This window comes from Artibeus jamaicensis, unplaced genomic scaffold, assembly GCF_021234435.1.
Source record: "Artibeus jamaicensis isolate MK-2021 breed Jamaican fruit bat unplaced genomic scaffold, CSHL_Jam_final contig_797, whole genome shotgun sequence".
NCBI lineage: Eukaryota > Metazoa > Chordata > Mammalia > Chiroptera > Phyllostomidae > Artibeus > Artibeus jamaicensis.
The window spans coordinates 27,873,024-27,891,642 of record NW_026521977.1 but is presented as its reverse complement, the minus strand read 5'-3'; the positions used below and the strand labels follow the sequence as shown (position 1 = coordinate 27,891,642).

At 60.5% G+C, this 18,619-nt stretch overlaps 2 protein-coding genes across 6 annotated transcripts in view; one reads left to right on the top strand and one right to left on the bottom strand.

The window, feature by feature from the left end:
* The first annotated feature begins 1,902 nt into the window (after positions 1–1,902).
* Positions 1,903–11,119, top strand: PEX16 (peroxisomal biogenesis factor 16). Of its 4 annotated transcripts, none has more exons than XM_053673122.1 (12): positions 1,903–2,107; positions 2,308–2,343; positions 3,117–3,193; positions 3,474–3,607; positions 3,690–3,826; positions 4,611–4,691; positions 4,804–4,959; positions 5,060–5,132; positions 5,259–5,378; positions 6,812–6,876; positions 10,637–10,710; positions 10,888–11,119. In XM_053673122.1, exons 1-12 carry the CDS (start codon positions 1,996–1,998, stop codon positions 11,023–11,025), a joined length of 1,203 nt encoding a protein of 400 aa, XP_053529097.1. In that variant the 5' UTR covers positions 1,903–1,995; the 3' UTR covers positions 11,026–11,119. The 4 variants fall into 4 exon arrangements, with proteins under 4 accessions (XP_053529097.1, XP_037022094.2, XP_053529098.1 ...); XM_037166199.2 differs by having other exon boundaries at positions 1,904–2,107; positions 3,726–3,826; XM_053673123.1 differs by lacking the exons at positions 10,637–10,710; positions 10,888–11,119 and adding an exon at positions 7,457–7,854 and having other exon boundaries at positions 1,904–2,107.
* Positions 11,117–18,619, bottom strand: part of MAPK8IP1 (mitogen-activated protein kinase 8 interacting protein 1) — a 19,642-nt gene continuing 12,139 nt past the window's right edge. For both annotated transcript variants that reach the window (XM_037166196.2, XM_037166197.2), the window contains exons 3-12: positions 16,775–17,059; positions 15,237–15,318; positions 14,209–15,021; positions 13,955–14,030; positions 13,219–13,391; positions 12,873–12,982; positions 12,645–12,761; positions 12,479–12,549; positions 12,249–12,347; positions 11,117–11,923 (exon numbers count right to left, since the gene is read on the bottom strand). In XM_037166196.2, coding sequence (XP_037022091.2) covers positions 11,851–11,923; positions 12,249–12,347; positions 12,479–12,549; positions 12,645–12,761; positions 12,873–12,982; positions 13,219–13,391; positions 13,955–14,030; positions 14,209–15,021; positions 15,237–15,318; positions 16,775–17,059 — 1,899 coding nt within the window. In that variant the 3' untranslated portion in view covers positions 11,117–11,850. The remainder of the gene's footprint in view (positions 11,924–12,248; positions 12,348–12,478; positions 12,550–12,644; positions 12,762–12,872; positions 12,983–13,218; positions 13,392–13,954; positions 14,031–14,208; positions 15,022–15,236; positions 15,319–16,774; positions 17,060–18,619) is intronic.

Here is an 18,619-nt window from a genome sequence, read left to right as displayed (position 1 = left end):
GAGGAGCTGCCCTGGGCGCCTCCTGCACACGGCCACTCTTTGTCTCTGGGACCTAATTGAGTCCAGAATCTGGAGAGGAACAGGCAATCTTCCTGTAGTCAACCAGGCTGGGCCCACAATCCCCTCCCAGTCCTGGAAGGAAGCGAGAGAAACAGGCTCAAACCAAGAACCCCTCAAATTCTGCCCCGGGGCATCCACTCCTCTGTTCTCCATGCCTCTCTCTAGAAACACAGGATCACAAGCGCTGGGAGTGCCAAAGACACCTCATACCCTCCCTCCTGACTCCTTCCACAGCTGCACAGGGAAGTAATAGAGGCCTACCCATTGGTGAGGTTTAGGGAACAGGTTCATTTAGATGGTGAGGTGCAGGGAGAAAGAGCTTCATACCCACGGCAAGCTCTGAGCCCTGATCTTAATTTTATCCCAGTTGCTAAGTTGACTCATGACCAAATGGCCTTGGTGTGTCACTGCTCTTACTGGGCTGTGGGCAGTAGGGGAGAGAGCACTGGCACCAGAGCCTTGCATTGAGGTCCTTTTGGCAATGCCATGCTCCATGACCAGGGACAAGTCATTCTTCCTCCTTGGGCCTTTTATTCTCCATCTGTGGAAAGGAGTTCCTAGCAACATGGCAAGGTTGCTAAGAAGATGGTGAGTGAGCCTGGCACTGGGGTGGGGGGGTGGGGTGAGAAATGGTGAAGCCTCGCCCACCTTCTGTGTCTCCAAGACCTTTGCCTCTGGGGAGGGTCCTGTATATGTCTCCCTCTATCTTCATTCCTTGGCCTCGAGTAGGCAAGGCAGCTGTAATTCCCACCCCCCTGGATATAGAAGAAAACTATACTAGGGAAGAGGCTCAGGGAAGGGAGTTCAAGGAGGGATTGTGGCTTCCTGCTGAGGTGTGTTGCTTAAAACACCTAGATTCTGTGGTCAGACTAGACCAGGATTCGGATCTCGACGGGGTTCTTCAAAAAGATCTTTTCCGTGTGCACTGTCGGGATCCGCCCTGCCCAGTGCATGGCCCACCCCTTCCTCCACAACTAATGGCTGCACAGGAGGATCTGTTCCCTCCACTCTGGCCTCTCTTCTCCCGTCGCTGCCTCTTCCAAGGAGGCTGCCCTGTTTGGGAAGGGATCCCCAGGGCTCGCCCCCATCCCTTGAGTAGCAGCTGAGGACCAGGAGGCGCATCCGAGGGCCAAAAAGCGCTTAGAGATAGAGTACAAGTTCAAGGGGACCAAGTCTGCCTTCAAACCATTACACATGGGGAAACCCGAGGCCCAGAGGTGGGAGTGCAGGTGCGCGCTCTTGGCGGGCAAAGTCCTAGCGAGAGCTGGGGTCGAAGCAGGGGCATTAACGGTGCTGGTAGGGGGCTCGAGCCTGCGTTAAGATGGTGGACCCCTCGCTGCTCAGTTTCCCTAGCACCACTGGTGGGGGTGGGAGACGAAACCGGCCACACGCGCTCCTATCGAGATACATTCCGACTGTTTTCAGACTCTCTGGGCGCCTCCTCAAGGTTAGAGAAGGTTCCTTTCGGCGAACTACCTCCCAGCTCTTTATAAAATAATGTCCTCCCCTTGGAACCACTCGGCGTTCTACTTTAAAGACTCTATGTTCCCGAACCCTTCCTTCCCTGGAAAGTACGACTCTGCCCCAGAGCTTTCCAGGAGCTGTAACTGCGCAGACTCAAGGGCAGCCAACCGGAAACGCGGAAAAGCCGGGTCCCGACCGTGTGGAGTGTGTTAGCCAATGATCTGAAGGAGTAGGGAGGGCGGGATTAGCCCCTCAGTTGCTAGGTGCTATCCTGGTGGGAGGAGGTGTTATAAAAAATTGGGTGATGCGGCGTTCAATGGCCCTTTACGTCACCGTCCATCTGAACCGCGGAAGTTAAGCAATGGAGAGGCGGGCCTAGCACCGGAAGCAGGAAGGAGGGCGCAGGAAGCAGGGCGCCGCAACCACTGGTTCTGTCTGTCGGTCAGTGAGTCTGTCGGCCCCTAGGGCAGGATGGAGAAACTGCGGCTCCTGGGCCTGCGCTACCAGGAGTACGTGACTCGTCACCCAGCCGCCACGGCCCAGCTGGAGACGGCAGTGCGGGGCCTCAGTTACCTGCTGGCAGGTGCCACCCCGACCTTTGACCTATTCCTTCGGGGTTCTGACCTCTGACCCCACTGGTCCCCTTCCTTCCAGAGTCAGGGTAGTGATCATTGTGTTTGAGAAGTTCCTTCCAGGTTCCCTTAGGGCGTAGGGAGGGGACATCCAGGGACCCCAGACGCACGGTGAGAACGCTCACAGATGCCTCCTTCTGTGCCTTCTCAGGTCGTTTCGCCGATTCGCACGAGCTGTCAGAGCTGGGTGAGCCGGGCTCTGGGGTGGGTGGAGGGCGGGAGGGCCTCGGAGGACTTCCCAGAGGGGTGACCACTCCAGGTCGCAGTCCTGGGCTTCCTGTTAGATCATCCTGTGCTGTGACTGAATCGAGTCAAGGTCCAGCGTCCACTCTCCTGAGCTCTCTGTCCCCATAGCTGAGAAACAAGTCTGCGAGTCTTGACTGGTTAGAGGGCTGGGCCAAGTGCTTTCCCTGCCTTTGCCCAGTTAATCCTCCCTAGAGCCATATGAGGTGGCTACTGTTGTCCTGGGCATCCAGTTAAGGGAACAGAAGTTCAGTGAGGTTAGGGAACAGCCACTGATGATCTTGGAACCAGGATTCAAATCCAGAGCTCCTGGATTCCAGGATCCCTGGACTGTAACTCACTCTGTAGTGTTGCTTAGTGAGTCCTGGAGGTGATGTACCTGAAGGGATGAGCTGGGTTTTGAAAGGTGGAAATGGAATAAACTTTCAGGGATAGGCTACAGAGAAAGCAGGGGCCCTGATGTGAAACCACGTATCTGTGGCTATTTGAAGCACAGTGGGCAGTTCTGGGCTGGTTTGTCACTGAGCTCAAGCCATTCTTTCTTGTTCCACCCACCCACGTGAGGTCACTGGGGAGTGTGGAGCTCTGAAGAAGTGGACAGGGAGGCAGGTTGGTTTCCACATAATCTGTGGGTGGCTGATCCATGCAGCTCTGGGAAGAAGGTGAAGGGATGGAGGCTGCAGAGCCAGCCTCTCAAGACCACACTCTGCCCCTCAGTGTACTCCGCCTCTAACCTGCTGGTATTGCTCAATGATGGGATCCTACGGAAAGAGCTTCGGAAAAAGCTGCCTGTGGTGAGAATTCAGCCTGGAACTGAGGGTGGGAAGCGCGGGGACTCGGGGAAGACACAGTAACAACCAGCCTGTGTGTGGAGCACATGTTATGGTCTCAGAATAGGAGACATCTCAGATGGAGACTGAGTTTCAGGAACATGGAGTAGCCTGTCCTGCGTGGGGAGCTCAGACCTACCCATTTGGAAAGGGGAAGATGTACCTTTCTTGTCAGAGGAGTCCCCTGGGAGAGGGCCTGGGGGGAGGGGATGCCCCTTGACCTCTTGGCCTGGGGTTCTTGCAGTCGCTGTCCCAGCAGAAGCTGTTGACATGGCTGAGTGTGCTGGAATGTGTGGAGGTGTTCATGGAGATGGGGGCCGCCAAGGTGTGGGGTGAAGTGGGCCGCTGGCTCGTCATCGCCCTCATCCAGCTGGCCAAGTAGGTCGGGACTGTGGAGGGCCCCGGGTGGGGGCAGCCAAGGCCAGTTGTACAGATGGAAGGGGACACCCGTGCTGGCTAGTCACCTTCCCCCCGCCCTGCCATACCCCCAATCCAGGGCAGTCCTGCGAATGTTTCTGCTCATCTGGTTCAAGGCTGGCCTCCAGACCTCGCCCCCCATTGTTCCACTGGACAGGGAGGCCCAGGCACAGCCCCCGGGTAAGCTGCTTCCCTGCTCTGGAGTGGAACTGACACGGGACTAATTTGTGGCTTTAGAGCTGACCAGGTCAATGTTGTCTTCTTAGGGAGCCCTTCAGTCCCCACAAACTCATTTGTTCTCATCACCCTGTATTTTAAAGAGAAGCAACAGAAAGATTAGTGGGGGCAGAATCAGAATCTGAACTCAGGACTTCTGACATCAGAGTCCTCATCATTTTTTTGTGGGTTGCACAAAGAGGGGACCGAGCATCAGCAGGAGACAGGGGTCATGCCAACTTTGTTGCTGGGCCTGGCTCTGTATTAAGAACCCCAGGCTCATGAGGCAGGACACCCAACAAATCTGTCCCTGTAGAGCTTTGGGCCCATCACCTGTTGGTCCCTGAGCCTCGCTGTCCTCCCCTGCAGTGGGGGCGGTTCCTCATGAGCGTGTTGAAAGCCAAGGACTGAAGGTATAGCCCCTCTAGTGCTAGGTCTCTACATGTTGTTGGGCCCTCCCTGCCTTGTTCCAGTCCCTTGGAAGCCAGGGTTCTTGGCTGGTACATGTGCCACAGGTGATGCTGACCTCTTTTTAGGCCAGGGAGGGTGGCAGAGTGCCCACTACAGGCAGGTGCCAGGTTGAGCCACAGTCCCTGATGCAGTGTCCTTGATTCAGCAGTTGCCTTAATACAAGCTCATCCATCCTCCCCTTAGCCCATGAGCATTCATTCACCACGCACACACTCTGTGCAGGCTCTGCCGTAAACACGCCCCTCTGACTGTGTGGCCTTCTGTCTATCCCTGCCAGATGGCGAGCACAGCCACGGCGGCCAGGAGCAGTCGTACGTGGGGAAGCGGTCAAACCGAGTGGTGCGAACCCTCCAGAACAGTAAGTGTAGGACGTAGCTGGACTGGCCATCTCAGTTCTGAGGTCACTGAGGGCCTAAGGGTCTGGCTGACCTCACCGCCTGCCCCAGCCCGAGCCTGCCTTTGTGTTCCAGCTCCGTCCCTGCACTCAAGGCACTGGGGGGCCCCGCAACAGCAGGAACGACAGCAGCAGCAGCGGCACCAGGAGGAGCTGAATGTCACGCCCACTCCACTGGGGCTGCAGGAGACCATCGCAGAGTCCTTGTACATTACCCGGCCCCTGCTGCATTGTATCCTTGGCATGGATCTGCACCAGTTGGGGGTTGGGAGTGATGGGAGTGGGCAGGGCGAGCCCTGTGCTGGAGACATCCTTGACGCCTTGGCTGCCAGTGCTCAGCCTGGGCATATGGGGTCAGCGGTCATGGACACCCTGGCTCCTTTCTGGTGTTGTAGACGTGACCAGGTGAGACTGGGCCTGTCTGGGGGCTCCACTCCCTCTGCCGAGCTTCGTGCTGTGGGCCTGGCCTCCCCCAGGTGGGCAGGGGCCCCTTCTGTTGCTGGCCCTAATGGTGTTTCCTCCTCTCCCCAGTCTGAGCCTCCTGAGCGACAGAAAGGGCCTGAGCCGCAGGGAGCGTCTGGAGCTGCGCCGCCGGACCATCCTGCTCCTATATTACCTGCTGCGCTCCCCATTCTATGACCGCTTCTCTGAGTAAGGGCTCTACAGTAAATGGCAGGGCCCACTGGCAGCAAGGGAGGGAGGTGGGGTGTGGGATGCTGGTGTGCCAACCCCGTCCTCCCTCCCTCCTTCCCCCATCCCAGCTTCACTGAGCACCTGCTGTGTACCATTCTGGAGTATGCTCACTCATTCATTGCATCCAGCCTAGACCTGCCTTCCGAGCTCTTGGGCCCAGCAGCCTGTCCGTGTCGGAGCTGAAGCAGATGTTGGTGGGAGACAGGGCCAGGCCACAGGGACAGTGAGGGGTTTGAGCCTTCCACACCCTCTAGCTCATTTGCACATTCTTGTCAAATGGTTTGGATTATCCCCACTTTTTATGGGAAGCATTTGAGGTTCAAAGATATTGATCAGCTTAAAGCCACCCTGCCAGCCAGTCACAGAGCAAGATCCAATACCCACGTCCTCTCCTGGGCTGTCCCTGGCCTTGCCCAGCCCCCACTCTGTCTCCTGTGAGGGTCCAGAACTCCCAGTCTCAGCCAGACACAGAGAGGCCTGCTGGGGGGACCTGTGGGGGCAGCTCAGGGCCAAGTCTCCCAAGGGCCTGTCAGGATGATGGCCTGAGGTCAGATTGAGATCTGAGGGGGCTCCCCGTATAGCAGCTGGGGCTGTGAGACGGGCTGGAGGGCTCCCAGGAGCCCCCGTGTTGGTTTCTAAAAGTGCACCGCTGAAAGACTGGAGTGTAGTTGGGGCGGTACTTCCTGTTACAGCCACACCGCCTCCGTTTTCATCTGAGACTGCAGAAAGCAAGCTTATGTCGTATTTAATGCTGCCTCAGCAAAACCAACTCTGTCTGGCAGTTCCTGCTTTCAGATCAGTTTGAAAGCTCATGAGGTGCTAGAGCCGGACCCTATTTCACGCTCCAGAGGCGTACAGAACTCCCTGACACCCCTGCAGTCCGCTTGCACTTCCCAGAGGGAACATCACCGCCCCATGATCTCATTATCTGCAGGACTTTGGATGGTGGCTGCATAGGCAGCTTCTCAGGCTGCAGGCCTTCAGCTTGGCACACTGTCCGCTGACCTGACCAGCCTGACACCCTCAGAGCAGTGGCCCAGACTGGAAGGGTCTAGAAACCAGGCAGAGAAATTCCTTGTTGCCCCAGAGGACAGGAGCAGGGTGCAGTCTGGGAAGGCACAGTCTTGCTTGTCTTTTTCTCCTGACACAGAGACTGCCCGGCCACCTTCCAGCCGTGAGCGTACCAAGCCTGCCTGTGGCTGGAGGAGGCAGGGCTGGCGCCACACCCAGAGCTCTTGTCCTCTGTGCTGCCGTCCATCCTCCCTCCGTAGCTACCGTCTGTCTCTCGATGCCCTGCCTGTGGTCAGGTGGTCGGCGAAGGCATGCTGGCACCCTCGTTTCCAGGGACCCAGACGGCCCACTCAGCCTGCCCCCCGTTTATCTTCTCACAGGGCCAGGATCCTCTTCCTACTCCGGCTGCTGGCAGACCACGTCCCAGGCATTGGCCTGGTCGCAAGTAAGCACGGGGCACAGTGTGATTGTTATAGTGTCTCGGATCTTATACGTGACCCAGTCCCCCCAACTTTTTTCTCTTTGTCTCCTTGTCGTTTGATTCTTGGAGAGGGAGCCAGAGGCCAGGTTGGATGGGCAAGAGCTCCCGGACTAGGGCAGGCTGGCTCGCAGTGGGAGGAATGTTGGACCTTATCGGGCCACCAGCCTTTCCCTGCCTCAGTGTCCTGGAGTGGTAGGGGACTTGGGGTAGAGACCGACTGGCAGGGATGAAGCCCACCAGGCTGTTTGGAGATTCCACCTCAGCAGAGGGCCCGTGGGCCGGGCTGTCAGCATCTGCGGCTGGAAAGCCAGTTGGCTTCTCTGAGCCCGAGAATCCCCAGCGTCTGTACGTGGGGACAGAGATCGCTGCCGATGCTGCCTCCCGAGGGGTGAGGAGCTGAGGGGGTCCAGCCTCCTGGCTGTGCGGATGTGAGAGCTGTCTGTGAGCAGCCGTGGCTGATGGGTGCCCCGGATGGAGCAGAGCAAGAGTCTGACCCTCGGTCCTGAACTTGTGTCTTTCTCTCCCCCCCCCCACCCCATTGCAGGGCCACTCATGGATTACTTGCCCACCTGGCAGAAAATTTATTTCTACAGTTGGGGCTGACAGGCATCCTGGGAGTGGGGCCCAGGGAGGGGCAGGGTGTGCCTCAGCCTTTCAGCCCCCTTGGCCCCTCCGCCCTAATAAAACTGACTCTGGCTGTAGCCAAGCCTGTGGCTTCTCCATGTCCACAGCCCTGGGCGCCACCGGGGCCCCTCTAACACTGTCCTGACTTTGACTGTACCCTCTGGTGATGGGGCCACTGCAGCTGCTCCTCGTCATTGGACCCAAAGCCTCTGCTCGGACCGGGAGCCAGTTCCTCAGCTGTAGAAAGCAGGTTTCACCTCGAGCCCAGGAGGCTGCCTGTCGGGGCAGCCGTGGGAATAAATTGCCTCTCTCTCTGCACTTCCTGTTGACAACAAGACAAGCTGGGGCAGTGATGACAGCTGCCTGTGTGTCTTTTGGCTGGAGCCTGTGCACCCTCCCTTCCCCCTGCAGGGCCCTGTTGCTTGCCAGCTCTCTGTGAGGGAGCCAGGTGAATGGGGGGTACCCAGTCAGTGCGGGTGGTACCTCAAGCACTGACCTCCTCGTTGAGAGCAAAAGGCTGTTCTCCTTTGGGAAAAGAACATCAGGCAGCAACCAGTGCTGGGGTTGCCACCGGGCTAGAAGGCATGGCAGCCTGCGCAGCTCTGGGAGAAAGCTGGGTGCAGGTTCTTTAGTCTCCCTTTCCTGACCTCTGCCGCACCCCCTTTGCCTGTGAACGGACCACTCTGCTGCTGATTTCCAGCAGATGGGTGGCCCCTTTGGTTCTGCACTGCCATCCCCCAAACTTTACCTCCCAGACCCCCAGGTGGAGGGCCCCCCAGAGGGGCCGGCCTGTCCTTAGTGCTTTCCCTGGTGTCTCTGAGAAGCCACCAATCCCAGCCCTGGCTGGGCTGGGGGGGTGAAGGCCCCAAGTTTCAGGGACTACAGCTGGAGGCCCACAACCTTGTGCTGAGTGCAACCAGCATTGCTGGGTGCTTGCTCTGCATGTGGCGGGCTCGGCACCCTATGTGTGTTCAGAAGCCAGTGAAGTGCGGTCCTTGCGGCCTGCAGGCAGGTGGAGGAGACAGGTGCGTCAACGCATGCAGTGCACGGGGCACTGCAGTGGGTAAAGTGTGTGTGGAAAGGAGTTTAGGCCTGGGGTGGGAGCGTGGGTGGGTTCAGCTCAGGCTGACACCTGGGGAAGGCCCACTGCCAAGGAAGCCTCCATTCAAGCAGGTAAAACGTGGGTTCTCCGATGGGCAGACTGGGAGAGGAGGCCCAATGCGCGGAAAACTACATGGGTAGTGTTGGTGGCATGAAGCCAATGCTGGGGCAGAATGGAGCAGAGGGTAGGAACGGGGTGAGGCTGGAGGGGAAGGTCAGGGCCAAATGCAAAAGGCCATCCCCTACCAGGCGAGAAGCTGGGACCCGCTTGTGGGAGGCAGTGGGGCAGAGCCTGGGGCAGGGTGCACTGACTGACAGGCAGGGATGAAGGATGGGGGCAGTGGCATTGCTGGCAGAGACCTAAGACAACGGGTGAAGCAGAATTAAGGCTATGGCAGGGGGCTCCGGAGATTTAGGAGTAACCAACAGGCCTTCAGCCTGGCTGTGGATAGAGAGGAAGAGGTGGCATCTTGGAAGGGTGGAGGACGAGGGTTTTTGGAGTTAGAGTGCCCAGAACTCACGGTTCCCAGCAGGGGTGAATTGTGGGGCCAGGTACAGAGGCAGGAGACGTCTGTGTCCTTCAGGACACAGAAGGGGAGGAAGGTGGTCAGTGAGGAGTCAATGCATGGGCCCCGAGCACCAGAAGCTCGTGCCCCAAAGGAGATGTAGTGTGGGGCAGCCTCAAGCGGCTGCTTAGGACCAGGAGCCAGGGCTGGAACCAAGGGACATCCCTCTGTGCCTGGGCTCCTCAGCAGCTGGAAGAGGAGCGTGGAACTGTCTTAGAAGGAGCTTGTGCAGACCCCCAGCTCAGCCCTCAGGTGCTGATCCCACAGGCCTGGGTGGGGGGCCCAGGGTTAGTTTTTAAAGCCTCGGGTGCAGGGGTTCTGCAGTGAGCCAGGTCAGCCTTGTATTATCAGACTGGGCAGGAACCAGACAAAAATTAACGGCCCCACAGCTTTGCCTTGGGCCTGAGAAGAGACCCCGGTACACCGTCACACTGCATTTATTCGTTGATCAAGTATTTATTGAGCCCCCACCAGGTGTCAAGTGATGGGGACCCTGTTATTCCTGCCCCTCATAAGCTTGTGCTGTAATCCTGGACCAGGCCCCAGACTTTGCCAGTCAACCTGAAATCCCTCTGCCAATTCCATGGAAGCCTTGCACCAGGCTGTTCTGAGCTGTGGGGGCTGAGTGGGAAGTCCCTCGGTACTCCCCTCAGGGGAATCACTGAGCTGACAGGCCAAGCGCTTGCTCTGGGATCTTCTGTTGGCAGGGCCTTTCTGGGTCTGAGCTGCTGGAGGGACAGCGACGGTGGTGGCAGCAGGAGGCAGGGAGGAGGCTGCGTGGGAACCGGTGGGGCTCTGGGTGATGAGGATTCAGGGACCTCATCTCTGCTAAGGGTCTACAGTGTGCCAGACCTTGGGGACATCGTGTGTGGACCTTACCTCCCAGATGAGCAAGCCGAGGCCCAGAGACTGATGTGTCCACCTAGCAAGGTCTGGATCTGAGTGGAGAGCCCGCCCACACACCGCCCCAGCCCAGCGGTGGCACTAGGACAAGATTCTGTTTGGACTTGTTGCCCTGTAGGGGCACTCAGTCAAACAGGAAGTGAAGTGAAGCTCAGCGTGGAGGGGCCTGGTGCTGACGCTGAGCCCTGGAACTGCTGTCCTTTGTGAGGTGGCCCAGGGAGTGGCAGGGGTTCCATCCTGCTGGGGGAGGGGCCTGCAGAGGCCGCATCAGGGACCTGAGTAGGAGATGGCTCTGCACCCCAGGGCCGGGCCGAGCCTCCTGTTCTACCTCATCCTGGCAGTGGCACTCTACCCCCTACCGCTGCTGCGGAGGTAACTCCCAGGAGCAACAGGGGCAGGGCCTGGAAGGTGGGGGGGGGGGCACTGCCATGAGGAGAGGCTGGTGTCATCATCCTGGGCTGTCCCCTGCTTCCGAGGGAAGCGACAGTGGCCTTCAGGGTCAGCACTGAGTCCCCCAACTTCTCCCGCAGACCTCAGCGATCAGTCTCCGAGGAACCCGAAGCCCCCCTGGAGCTCCCACAGCCGCTGTCCGGCCTGCTGGATGGTAGTGTGTCCTCCCTCCCCTCCCTCCCTCCCCACCACGGGGAGACATGCCCTAGGGAGGGCGCCCAGGTCCAGCCTCAGGGTCTTATCCCAAATAGCATCTGCTCAGGGGCGACTGCAGCAGATTCCAAAACAGGTTCTCCTTCCCAACCACACCCTCTTCTCTCTCTCTCTCCAGACTATGGGGTCCGACCCAAGCACCCCATGCCTCGTGGGCCTCGGCCCCTCCTTTCCCCGGCCCAGCAGCGCAAGCGGGAGGACCCAGACATGGCTGAGTATTACTATGACACACGCCTGTGACAGGAACCCCTTATAAAGCTATTTTGTGCAGCAAAGCCTTGGGCTGTCCTAGGATGGAAGTGGGCTGGCCGTGGGCGGGGTCCGTGTAGATAGACCACTGCAGTCCAGACAGGAAATGGCACTTTAATAGTCGTGGCCGGGGTGACAGGACCAAGATGGGGCTAGAGCCAAAGCAGCCAAGAGGCCGGCTGGCCGGGGCCAGTGGGGAAGCCCCCTTTTCCTGCCAGAGTAGGGCCCCGCTGTGCACACGCTCCTTCCTCGAGGGGCCCCGCACCTGCCAGGGGCCAGCATGCCGGTGAGGTTGGTGGTGGAGCCATCCAGGGGCCCTGCGAGTGACAGCTGGGAACAGGGACCGCACCGCCCTCTACTGCCCTTTCCTTACTGGACAGTCCTCGGGAGGTGGCTGGGCTCGGCCTGAGCTCAGGGCCTTTGCTCGGGGCTGTGAGCGGAGAGCAGGGTGGGCACTCTCAGGCGGCATGGGCTTCGTCCAGGCAGACGCCCATGGCCAGGGAGCCAGAGGCCCTGGCAGGGAAGTGAGCCCCAGAATGGGACAGAACCCTCTGTTCCTGGGATGGCCCCCCGTTCCTGCCAGTGGCCTGCCCCGCCCTGCCCACAGTTCCCGGGCAGCCCACTCCGTCCTCCGTAGATGAATCTAATATGACAATAAACCGCATTTGCCTCTCCCGCAACCCCCGCCCTCCCACCCCTGGCCAACGGCCTCCACGTCCCCGTCCTCCGGTGGTGCGGGTGCCCTTCCTCAGGCAGTGCCACGTCCTGATGGCAGCCAGCTGTCCTGGCGCTGGCCTGAAGGCCCGGGGGTGCGGAGGGCGGGGCAGCGCTGCTACTCCAGGTAGATATCTTCCGTGGGACAGGTGTACTCCACAAACTGCTTGTAGAACTGCTGGAACGCTTTCCTAGGGGTGGGCAGATACACACGCTGACTGGGGTGGGGGAGTGGGAGCTTGACCCTAGTTTTCAAACTGGAGCCTCGGGGTCCCTGGCTGGGGCTCCAGACCCCCAGCTGCAGCGGCTCAGCTCCTTCCTCCACCAACTTTCCTGAGCCAGACTGCAGTTCAAGAAAAGGGCCCAACACTAAAACCTGCAGCGGCTGCTCCCGCAGACCAGCCGCCGCACTGTGACCTGCAGGTGGTGTGCAGAGCTGGGGAGGACTGTGCTTGAGGGCCTGGAGCGGGGGCTGGCGGGCTGGCCTGGCGCCTGGTGGGACACCTGCATACATACCCCACAGACTCCGCCAAGACTTTGGTGGATTCTTCGGACACAAAGACGTGGCAGGCAAACCGGTGGTCGGCGGGGTGCTTAGTGATGAACCCAAAGTACCTGTGGGAGAGCCGCAGTCCATCTTGGGGCGGGGTAGGCCTCAGACCCCCAGGCACATGCACGGCCCCCACCCGGTCAGGATGGCTGCACCCCTCCCGCCCACACCTGGACCTCTGCTGCGGCCCACTTACTTGTTGTTCTTTGGATGGTATCCGCAGAAAGAGATGTTTTTTAACTGGAAAAAGTGGCTACATTTATTCCCCTACAGGAGGAAGAGAGGAAGGTGGTCATCAGCCTGCAGGGGGCGGAGTAGGGAGGTGGGATGGGAGAGCCCAGGCTGGGGGCCAGGGTGCTCACCTGGGCCTCCTGGGAGTCATCGGCCTTGACGCCGATTTTCACACCCCTCATGCTGATCTCTAGGACGCAGCTGGAAGGCGGGTTAAAGTGCACGGTGAGCCGGCGGGTGGTGGCGATCTGCGGGCGAGGGACAGGAGCATCAGGTGCAGGGTGTGTCCCTCTCCCAGGAGAGGCCTGGGACCGGGCTGGGGCTCATCACCCACTGCAGGGGGAGTGGGAAGCAAGTACCTTTTGCATAGCGGCACAGAGGACGTCGTTGCCTTTGTGGTAGGGAACCTGGACCGAGCCCAGGAACTTCACGCGAAACTGGTCCACCCAGTCGCTGTTTTTGGTCAGGGCTGGAAAGCAAGCCTGACGTGAGGAGAGGCAGAGCTGGCAAAGGGTGCCACCACCCCCGGACGCCCCAGTGTGGCTGGGCCTTCTGGTAACCACTCGTGAAACTGGCCCAAAGCCACCTTGGCTTGGCCCCCCTCCCTGGGTGGCTGAGGTCTGGAGTATGGGTTCACCCGGCAGCGAGCCGGTGCAGGGAAGATGCGGGGCCTGGTGGCACCCGACAGCAGGACGGGAACCCTACCTGCCATGTGCTCAGGCTCCTTGGTGACCTCGATGGCGTAGTAGGCAGGAAAGACGCCCCGGGCCCCCGTGCGCATGTTGTAGGCCTCGTACCAGTAGTCCTCCGCCTGCAGCTCCACCAGCAGGGGGTCATCCACCTCCAGCTCCAGTTCGTCTTCATGTCGAGGCACAAACCTGTCCCCAAGAGGGGACATGAGGACTTCGCCTCAGGGCCTCTCCAGTCAGGTCACCTGTCTACCCCACGCCCGGCTCTGGGAGCCAAGCCAGCACCAGCACGTTAATTCAATAAGCATTTGGAAAGCGTTCGGGGCGCCTGTCAAAGCCAGCTCCTGGGGCAGACCGAAGGCAGGTACGCCTCTGCCACGGGGCAACTCGCAGGCTGACGGAGGAGGTGACCAGACCCAGTAACACAACAGGGAGGTGATGGAAGCGGCACTTCCACGTGAGGAGAGCGAAGGTGTGGGTTTGGTGCGGGGTCAGGTATGGTGTCTGCTGGGCACCCCTCTGGGCTCTGGTCCCGGCCGGCTCTGGCACTCATCCTTGCGTGCTGGCGGCACTGAACCTTCCCCTCTGCCCCTTACTCTGACTCCAAGAGGGCAGGTACTGTACCCCCTGGGGCTGAGTGGAGGATTCGTCGTGTGCCAGGGGTGTTGATGGGTTTAGGCCAAGCAGGGATGACAGAGGCAGGGCAGGGTGTCCCCGCCACTGCCTGGCTGGTTGGGCTCTGGCGCTCTTACCTGAATATGGCCCGGTGGGTCTGCTCCTGCTCCTCCCCGTTGATGACACAGGAGAAGAGCCCAAAGGACTCTGCACCTAGGGGTGAAGGGGACTAGCTGCAGGAGGGAGGTCCCAGCTCCGGTCGAGGTGGGAGGGGCAGGGAGGGTGCTCTCAGTTTTCAAGTCTTGGACCAGATGGGTCTGGGGCCTCCTCCCAGAGCGCCCCCGAGCCAGCTCTTCCCACCCAGGCCCCACAGCTCCCGCTGCAGACTCACTGGAGGAACGGGAGCGGCCGCTCATGAAGACGTTCAGGAACTTCTTGGAGAAGTGGACGTCGGGCTCGTCGGGTGTGGAGTCCTCAGAGAGGCAGGCAGAGGGCCGAGGCCGGGGTGCCTCCTCATACTCTTCCCCAATGGCCGACTCGTAGGGCGAGGAGGCAGAGGCGCAGTTGTCATAGACGGTGGCCGAGTCGCTCTCGTCACTGTAGTCTCCAAAGCACGGCCGCAGGCTCACCAACTCCAGCTGCGCGTGCTCGTCCACCACCAGCGTGTACTTGACCGAGTCATAGGACAGCGCGCTGGTGTCTGAGCTCAGCGAGGCCCGAGGGGGCGGCGGCGGTTCCCCCAGGCTCCCGCGCCACCCTCCACCTGGCGGCCCAGCCCGCTCTGGGGAGGACAAGCAGTCGAAGCCCTCGTCCTCCTCACTGATGGAGGGGTGTGGCCGTCCTGCCGAGGACGGGTAGGCAGCAGGGTCTGGATCGGAGCTGACCGACATCCGGCTCTCGGCTGGTGGCAAGAAGGTGGAGGTGGGCTCCCCGGGGTCTGGGGGCCTCTGCACCGGCGTCAGGTAGATCTCCTCGGTGGCCTCCAGCCGCACGTCAGCCTGGTAGTGGATGCGGTCTCGATGCGAGTGGCCCCGGCCGCCTGGTGGGGCAGCCTGAGGGCCGCTGGGAGGAGCCATCTGGGTGGCAGCGCTTCGGCGACAAGGGCTCTCGGTGGAGGTGCCTCGGTCCGTGGTGGGGGCAGGGCTGCCTTGGGGGGGCAGCTCATCGCTCAGGCAGATGTGTTCATGTGGAGGCGTCTGCTCCCCTGGAGGGTGGGCAGTTCGGTGCTGCAGGCAGGTGCCCCCGCCCTTGACCCCCAGCCACTGCTCCCTCCACTCAGCCACAGGCCCTGGTGGCTCTGGGGCCCCCTCACTCGTGCTGCAGTCCCCTCAGGTGGGCCTACTCACGAGCTGGAGGCTACTGGGCTGCTCTCTGCAGTGGGGCCGGGCAGGTGGGAGTCTGGAAAGGGTGTCGACTTACCTGTCTTCAGGGGTGAGGATGATTGAGACACCCGGTCCTGCCAACTGTGCTTCTTGCCCAGAGAATTATTGTTCAGCGTGTCCTATGCAGAGAACAAAAGGCCCTGTGACATAAGTGGTCAACAGTGCCCGGCACAGGGAGGCCCTGGCCCTGCCCCCATCCGGCCAGCCTTAGGACATTTGCTGTACTCCCACCCCCACCCACCTCTTGTCCAGGGCCTCACCCTGGACCCCTGTGGAGCAGACAGGAAGGGTGGCAGGTCCCAGCCCTCCCAGCCAGGCCTCCTGGCTCTAGCCAGCCCTTCCTCCTGCCTCAGGGAAGCTGGCCAAGCCTTAGGGACGTGGTCTTGTCAGCCTCCGCAAAGGCGGCGGTGGCCAATGTGTGTCTTGGTGCATGGGGAAGGAGGTGGGGTCAGAGCCGGACCCCCAGACCCAGACACTGAGGGTAACATGAAAACTCTCCCTTCTAGCCCAAGTGCCCTGAAGCTTAGGAAGCTTCAGGGAAGGGGCAGGGGTTGTCTGCAAAATGAGAAAAAGGCACAGGAAGGGTCTCCCGGCAGCTGGCCTGGGGGACTGGGATGAATCATCCAAATGATGAATCCAGAAGACCGTTCTGTCACGCCTGGGGAGTACGACTGAGGAATGGTATGTCAGAGGCCCTTCTTGCTGGACCCCCTGGACTGCCCCTGCTCTGGGACCCTCTCCGAACTGCCCACGTACAAGGCTGCCTGCACACAGCTTGGGCCCCTTTCCCTGGGAACACCCTCAGGGGCCCTCACATTCATGACTCTGGCTGCCAAAATCTACCCTTGACCATCCTGGGAAAGGAACTAATCCCTTCCCTGGGGCCCCAGCCCCCTCGACCAACAGCCCCGCCTCCCTGGGCCCCTCTGCACCTTTCCTGACTGGGTTTGGAAGACAAAAGGGCCACAGACACTCTCCCCCACCCTATTCAACCCTCCTTGGCATCCAGCCACCCAGCCAGGGGGCCCCAGGCCCCCAACTCAGCCAAGCAGCTCCACCTTCCATTTCTCTTGCCTGCCTTCTGGGAATTCCCAGCTGCCCACACTTCCAATCGGCTGCTGCCTCTGAGCTCCCATCCCTAACTTTTCACAACTTCCCACGGCCTCCTACCACACCGACACCTTCAGACGAAGGAAGCCTTCCCTAGGCCTTGCTTCTTGTTCACCTCACCAGGAACCCCACACCCTAAAAAGGAAACCCGACCACAGCCGGCGGGACCCAAGCTCCAAACCCTTGCAACCCCTTAAAACTGTTCTCTCAATACCCCACTTCCCTCTTTGCGCAGATCCCTCCACTGTCCCTCTGGGCCCCTCCCTTTACCACCGATCCTACCCACCTCCCAGACCACCTCGCCAGGAACCTTCCCCTTGGGAAGCCTCGGGTGGTCTCTGTAGGCAGGCGACTTCTCCCAGCGCCAGACCCGCAAGTTCGCCCAAAGCACCCTGCGCTGTCACCTCCCAAGCCCAGGCTCAGGGCGCCACCCTTCAGCCCTGCCCCACACCGCTCGCGCCTTACCTGAGACCGCGGCACCTGCGGGAAGAGGTTGAGCGTGGTGGGCCGCTTGGGTCGGTAAGTGTCCCCGCTGCCCTGGCCGCGGAGCACCGGTTCCTGCCGAGCCTCGGCCTCTGGCGGTCCCGCTCCCGGTCGCCGCGCCGCGCGCTCCTCCTCATCCTCCTCCTCGTCGTCCTCAGCGCCGGGAGTGTCCCCTGCAGCGTCGATCAGGTCCATCTGCAGCATCTCAGCCTGCAGCCGACTCCCGGCGCAGCCGCCGCCCCCAGCTAGGTGCCCTGCACGCGGGGGCTGCCGGGCGCAGACAGAGGGGAGTCAGGGGGCGGGGCCGCGCAGAGGCTGGGGCTGGACCAAGGCCGCGGTGCACCGCCCCCAGCCCAGGCGAATCCATTCCGCTGCCGCAAAGGGGTGGGGAGAGATAAGCAAGCGAGACAGTGGCCATCCCCCCGCGAGAATGCGCGAGGCTGCCCTCCCCACTCCGGGCGGCGCCTCGGGCAGTCCACACCTCTTCCCTCCTCTCGGTTCCCTGCTTTCTGACTCTTTGCACCCTCCCGTTCCCTTGGCAAAGGCTTGAACAGTCCACACCTCTCCCCTCCTCACGATCCTCAGCTTTCTGACTCTGCACCTCCCGTTTCCTTGGCAACGGCCGGTGACCTCACCCGGGTTGTAAGCGAAGCCCAGAGTGAGGTCACTGCTGTTGCCATGGGGACGGAGGGTCGCCAAGGTGTTCTCGCCCACGGGGGATGGGGGTGGGGTTAGTATTTGAAAAGGGCAGTGAGGGAAATTGGGAAAACGGGCAGTCCAGGCGACGGATTGCGGGTGGGCCGCAGAGTGGGCAGGAAGACCTGAGCTCCGCCGGAAGAGGGATGCTGAAGAAGAGGGGTACGTGGGGCACCTGCAGAGGCAGTGGCATCCCCCCACCCTCCTGTCCACAGCCCCTGGCCCTTCCAACCTGAGAGATTCTCCCTCGGGCCAGCCTAACCTTGAGAGTTCTAAGCCCTGCTCTAGTTCCAGCCTGCCACTGCCTCCCTGGCACCTTGGACAGATGTCCTGACCCCCAAGCCCCCTTACCAGTTAGCAGAGGTGAGGATTCACTGGCAAGAGTGAGTGACAGCCCCCTGGAGCTTGCCTAAGGCCCTACAAGATACATAAAGCCCCAGGGCCTCAAGGTCCTAACTGGTGGCAAGACCACCCTCTTCAAGGCTCTGCCTGTGCTGGCTGGGTGAGAGAACAGTGGGGGAAGAGGAACAGGTGTGTGACCTTAGAGAAGCTAGGTCCAGGCCCTGGGACCATTCCCCAGGTCCTCTGCTTCTATCCCTTCCTAACCTGCCCAGAGGGTGGAGGGTTGGGGTACATGGAGCTGGAGGGTTATCCTCCCCCCAACCTGTCCCCAGTTTCTTCTTGCCTGGAAGAGCTCACAGCATATCTGGGGGCAGTAGGAGACCACAACACAGAGACAGGCAGTGTGCACCCCAACTCACTCCTTTGCTAACCACCCTCCTCACACCACGTCCACGTTGGCCAGCCACCCTCCTGAGGGCTGAGAGCAGCTCTGGGCTCTGCAACCTAGCACCATGCTTTGGCTGCCATTTCCTGACTCCTTTTTACTCTCCTGAAAAGACACAGGGGATCTCTCTCTGACCCACACTCCCCAGATGCTGAGGACCTCCTGGCAGGATTCAGAACTTTCAAGACCAGAGAACGCCATCTGTCTTATGGGAAAGCCATGGGGTCAGAAGCAGCAGCAATGCTGGGTTAACCGTCCTTAGGGGCCTTTAGGCCTGCGGGCCAGGGAGGGTCTGTGAGGCCCAGTGGCTGGGCTTGGGAGGCCCTCCCTCCCAGGGAGGGCGT

Excerpts from the sequence above, each read along its gene's own strand:
- PEX16 (XM_053673122.1), top strand. The coding sequence starts at position 1,996 with ATGGAGAAACTGCGGCTCCTGGGCCTGCGCTACCAGGAGTACGTGACT. Across the intron at positions 3,194-3,473 it reads TTCGGAAAAAGCTGCCTGTG|TCGCTGTCCCAGCAGAAGCT; the intron begins GTGAGAATTCAG and ends GGGTTCTTGCAG. Across the intron at positions 3,827-4,610 it reads GGCCCAGGCACAGCCCCCGG|ATGGCGAGCACAGCCACGGC; the intron begins GTAAGCTGCTTC and ends TATCCCTGCCAG.